The sequence below is a fragment of the Calidris pugnax genome, unplaced genomic scaffold, assembly GCF_001431845.1.
Source record: "Calidris pugnax isolate Ruff unplaced genomic scaffold, ASM143184v1 scaffold170, whole genome shotgun sequence".
Lineage (NCBI taxonomy): Eukaryota > Metazoa > Chordata > Aves > Charadriiformes > Scolopacidae > Calidris > Calidris pugnax.
The window spans coordinates 637,256-642,296 of record NW_015090905.1 but is presented as its reverse complement, the minus strand read 5'-3'; the positions used below and the strand labels follow the sequence as shown (position 1 = coordinate 642,296).

Sequence of the window (5,041 nt, the reverse complement as noted above, 5' to 3'; positions counted from 1 at the left end):
GACCTCCATCACCACACCTTGTCCCTGTCCCCCCCACACTGTCCCACCCCTTCTCCCCTCCTGCTTGCCCCGTCTTGTCCTCAGCCCCCCCCTCCAAATGCCCATCTTACCCATCCCCACAGCTCCCCTCACTCCCCCTCAGCCCCAGCTCTCCTCCCACATTGTCCTGTGGGGCCGAGGGAGATGGCTGGGCAGGGCGGCTGGAGGGCCCTGGTGGGGTGCTGAGTCCCGCAGGGGTGTCTGTGCTGCAGGCGGGGTCTCTGGGGGCTCTGGGGGCTCTGGGTGCTCACCCCCTCTCCCCTCTCCTTGCAGGTGCGGAGCTGCGCCAATGAGAAGCTGGTGAGTGAGAGCGGGACGGCGGGGGGACACCCTGTCCCCTCCCCATGTCCCCAGCCCCAGGACACACCACAACACTCACACGGTGACAACGGGGCCCCTGCTTCCCCAGTACCCACCTGTCCCTGCCATGGGGCACCCAGCACCCCTACCCCAGCTCACGGCTCCCCCCCCGGGGCACCCCAAGACTGGTGCCCCCCTGCAGGGATGGAGCTGGAGCTGGCCAGAGCCCCCAGGGCTACAGCCCACTCCGTGGGGGGACCATGGGGCATCCTGGGGGGCCAGCAGCTGACACACACACTGACACTGCACACACAGCACTGCACACACAGCCCCTGGGCGTGCACTGCACCCACCGCCCTGCACACACCACCCTGCACCGATGGACACTGGGCACACACTGCACGTGCTGGGTGGCTGCACACACAGACACTGGACGTGCTGCACACCCGCACCATACACTGCACTGCACTGCACTGCACGGCATGTGCTGCATGCCCTGCAGGCAGTGGGTGCACTACACACACACTGCACACCGATTCACACCGTCCCCACGCACTGCACACCCCTCTGTGTACAGATGCACATTGTGCCCCCTACACTGCACGTGCCCTGCACTCATTGCACGCACTGTGCTCCTTGCACCCCCACCGTCAGTTGTGCACGCTGCACACGCGCTGCACACGCACTGCACACACTGCACACACACACCGTGCCCGGCATGTTGCCGGTGCAGACATGGCATTGTGCATGCTGCACACGCAGCACACGGGCACTGCACCCGCACTGCACACATTGCACGCAGCGAGTGTGCGGCACAAACTGCCCCACACACACTTCACACCCCCCACACACCCCGTGCTGCATCCATGACACCCGCACACCCCAGGCCTGCGTGCCGCACACCACGCTGGCTGTGGACACGCTGCTCACACCTGCACCGCTCACCACGCACCGGCACTCACCACGCACAGACACCCCACACATGCACAGCTGGTGCAACACCCAACCCCCAGCCCCCGCACGCCGCCCTCTCGGGACCCCCATTCATTCCCTCCCAGAATGAACCGTCCTTCCCTCTCCCTCCCCACACCCACTTTGATGCTATCTGAATTTCTGCCAGCGTGTCCGGGCGATGTGGCACCTTCTCCTTCACAAAAGTGCCCCAGGATTACGGCTTTCTGCCCCATTTCCCTGTTTGCCTACATCCTTGTGGTAGAAAGGGACCCTTAATCCCCAGCAAATACTGCAGGAAGATTTCAGATGCCGGATAAAAAGCTTAAAGATGAAATGTTGCAAGGGTTGAAAATGCTTATAAGCGTGCAGAAAAAGGGTTATTAGCCTGGGGACAGCGCTGGGTCACCCCAGCCACTCCTGGGGACCAGCATTGGGTCCTCCAATGGTTTGGGGACCGACTCACAGTCCATGGGGAAGAGGGGCTGGAGGAGAGGAGCTGGGCTGGAAGGAGGGAGCTGACTTGGGCTTGGTCCCCTCCGCGCCAGGGCAGGGGCAAGACGGGTTTGGCTCAGTGATGGCACTTTCATAAAATCCCTGACTTTGGGTGGAATTTGACTTTTAGCTTTGGGTGGGCGCATTGACCTGGCCTCATCCCACGGTGGAACCCAGTGGGGGACGCTCAGAGCTCTGTCCCCAGGACCCCAGGTCAGTCCCTGGGACGCTGCAGCCCTGGGATAACGCTGCAGCAGCAGAGAGGATTACACCTTTGCGTAACCTGTTTCTGGGGCTGCCCTGTCCTCCCGTCCATCCCTCCACTTGTCTGTCTGTCCATCCCTGGCCTAGGGTTGGATGGCCAGGTCGATGTCCCCACGCCCTGGCTAACCCCCACGGTCCCCTCGCAGGTGCCACCATGTTCGTGAATAAGTGTGAGGGGGACCTGGGCGAGCTGCGGAAGCCAGGGGACAGTGAGGACACCCCACCAGCCACCACTGAGGAGGAGCAGCCCAAGAAGAAGCACCGGAGGAACCGCACCACCTTCACAACCTACCAGCTGCACGAGCTGGAGCGCGCCTTCGAGAAGTCCCACTACCCTGACGTCTACAGCCGCGAGGAGCTGGCCATGAAGGTCAACCTGCCGGAGGTCCGCGTGCAGGTAGGGAGGATGCCCAGTGGCCGCAGCACCCCAGACATGTCCCCTGGGTGGTGGCAGAGGGACAATCCCAGGGCAGGGAGCTCTGTTCCGCTCCCAGCTCCACCGCCCCTCCGTGCCTCCGTTCCCACACTGGTGGAGGCAGGAGCAGCATCTCCGCAGAGCCAGCCCCTCCTGCCAAAACCTGAGAAGGGATGTAAGGGCTGCGCCTCGTCCCCTGCGAGGTCCCAGTTCAGCCCACGTGCCAGAGGCTTCATTTGGGCAGGAGGATTGGTTTTAGAGACTTTTGTCCCCTGCTGGTGGCAGCTGCTCCTGTCCCTCCCAGCACAGGGAAACCTTAGCCGCTTGTGACCACTTCCAAGTCTTTAGGGCTGGGAAAGCACAAGATCCTGACAGATTTGGGGGTTTTAGGCCTGTTGGAGTGGGGTGGTGCCGGGGGGGTAGTAGGGTGGGGAGGTTTCTCTCCCTGGGCTGCAGGAGAAGGGTCTGCAGGGGGAGGCACAGCCTGATCCTGACTGACAGGGCAAGACCATGGTGAGGGAAAGGGTCAGGGAGTTGAAGAAGCAACAACCCACTGTGGAGCAAGGTAGCGATCCCCTTACAAATGAACTGAGTTTCCCAGGCCTCAGTCCCAGTCCAAGACAATGCAGGGAGGTCCAGACAATAGGGATACCTCTGCCAAGCTCTCTGAGTAATTGCTAGGTTCATAGAAGCACAGAATCATAGAATTATTTAGGTTGGAAAAGATTCCTAATAATCATAGAATTATTTAGGTTGGAAAAGATTCTTAATACCACCAAGTCCAACCATAAACCCAGCACTGTCCAAACCACCACTGACCCATGTCCCTCAGCACCACGTCTGCCTGGATTTTAGACCCCTCCAGGGATGGCAACCCCACCACTGCCCTGGGCAGCCTCCTCCAAGGCTTGACAACCCTTTCAGTGAAGTAATTTTTCCCAATATCCATCCTAAATCTCTCCTGGCACAACTTGAGGCCGTTTCCTCTTGTCCCATTGCTTGGGACTTGGGAGAAGAGACCGACCCCCCCTGGCTACACCCTCCTTTCAGGGAGTTGGAGAGAACAAGAAGGTCTCCCCTCAGCCTCCTTTTCTCCAGGCTGAACCCCCACAGCTCCCTCAGCCGCTCCTCACAAGACTTGTGCTCCAGACCCCTCACCAGCACCATTGCTCTTCTCTGGACACAAAGTTTGCACCAGTATAGCCCAGTATCCACCACCAGCTGTGATCAGCCCATTGGGGACATCCCTTTTTCAGCCCAGCCCTTCATCTTTACCCCCCCTGCATCGCGCAGCAGACAGCCCGTGCTGCTGGGGGCTCTGGGGACATGGGGACCAGCGCTCTAACGAGCAGCTCCAGCAGGGTGAGATGTCACCTTGGCTCACTGGTTCCTCTCGTTCCTGCTGGGTTTTGGTGCAGTTTCTCTTCTAGAAGTTTTACTGAGTGGATTTTGAAGGGCAGAAAATGTTACACCAAGGACCATGGGGGTGTTTGTGGGGCTGGCGTGCGTGTTCCCATTGAGCACTGAGGGCAGGGGCTGTGTGGTGACACCTCTTGCTTTCCACACCTGGGAGGTGCCCTCAGGTCTCTGGGGTTTGCGGGAGAGGTTTGGCAGAGGTGCATGGCACCCAGGGGATTGCTGTAGCCCTGTGGGGCACCCCATGTGGGACCCACCACATGGGGCATCCCACGTGGGGTGGAATACCCCATACAGGATGCCCCACCTGGAGCATCTCTGTGGTGCAGCCTTTGTGGGGCACAGCGTGTGGGGCATGCTGTGATGGACCAGCTGGGCACAGTGGGGCTCACCCTGGCTCTCACCTTGCAGGTCTGGTTCCAGAACCGACGAGCCAAGTGGAGGCGGCAGGAGAAGATGGAGGCCAGCTCCATGAAGCTCCACGACACTCCTGTGCTCTCCTTCAACCGCCCCCCCATGGCGGCCAACGTGGGGCCCATGAGCAACTCCCTCCCGCTCGACCCATGGCTGACGTCCCCCATCTCCAGCGCCACCACGGTCCACAGCATCCCTGGCTTCATGGGAGCACCCCAGGCCCTGCAGCCCCCCTACGGAGGGCATTCCTTCCTCAACACCCCCCCGCCGATGGCGCAGGGCATGCAGCCCATGGCCCCCGCGCCCTACCAGTGCGGCACCACCTTTGTGGACAAGTACCCGCTGGAGGAGGTGGACCAGAGGAGTTCCAGCATCGCCTCGCTCCGCATGAAAGCCAAGGAGCACATTCAGACCATTGACAAGACCTGGCAACCCATTTGATGACCGCTCCCCTCTGGCCCTGCCAGCTGCTGGCTCTTGCCCCCGGTGTCGACTCGGCCCCGGGGTGGGCGAGGGGGTGACGGTAGGATGCTCAGCAGGACCAAAGCGTGGGCCGGGGATGCTGGGCTGCATCTTCCTCCATTGAGGCAGCGCCGTCGGTAACAGGGGAGCAAGGTGGGGTGCTGGTGGGCCCCCACCATGGGGTGACACCCCAGCAGGCACCCACAGCCCCTCTGCCTTGCTGAGGGACCAGCCCGAGCTGAGGATCCAGCCGAGGCTCAGGCATCCGACTGCACCCACTGCCCC

At 61.4% G+C, this 5,041-nt stretch overlaps 1 protein-coding gene across 1 annotated transcript; it reads left to right on the top strand.

The window, feature by feature from the left end:
- Positions 1-304: 304 nt before the first annotated feature.
- Positions 305-4,838, top strand: RAX2 (retina and anterior neural fold homeobox 2). The gene is made up of 3 exons (XM_014949020.1): positions 305-339; positions 2,196-2,446; positions 4,292-4,838. The coding sequence occupies exons 2-3, from the start codon at positions 2,204-2,206 to the stop codon at positions 4,733-4,735; spliced, it is 687 nt and encodes a 228-aa protein (XP_014804506.1). The 5' UTR covers positions 305-339; positions 2,196-2,203; the 3' UTR covers positions 4,736-4,838.
- The last annotated feature ends 203 nt before the right edge of the window (positions 4,839-5,041 follow it).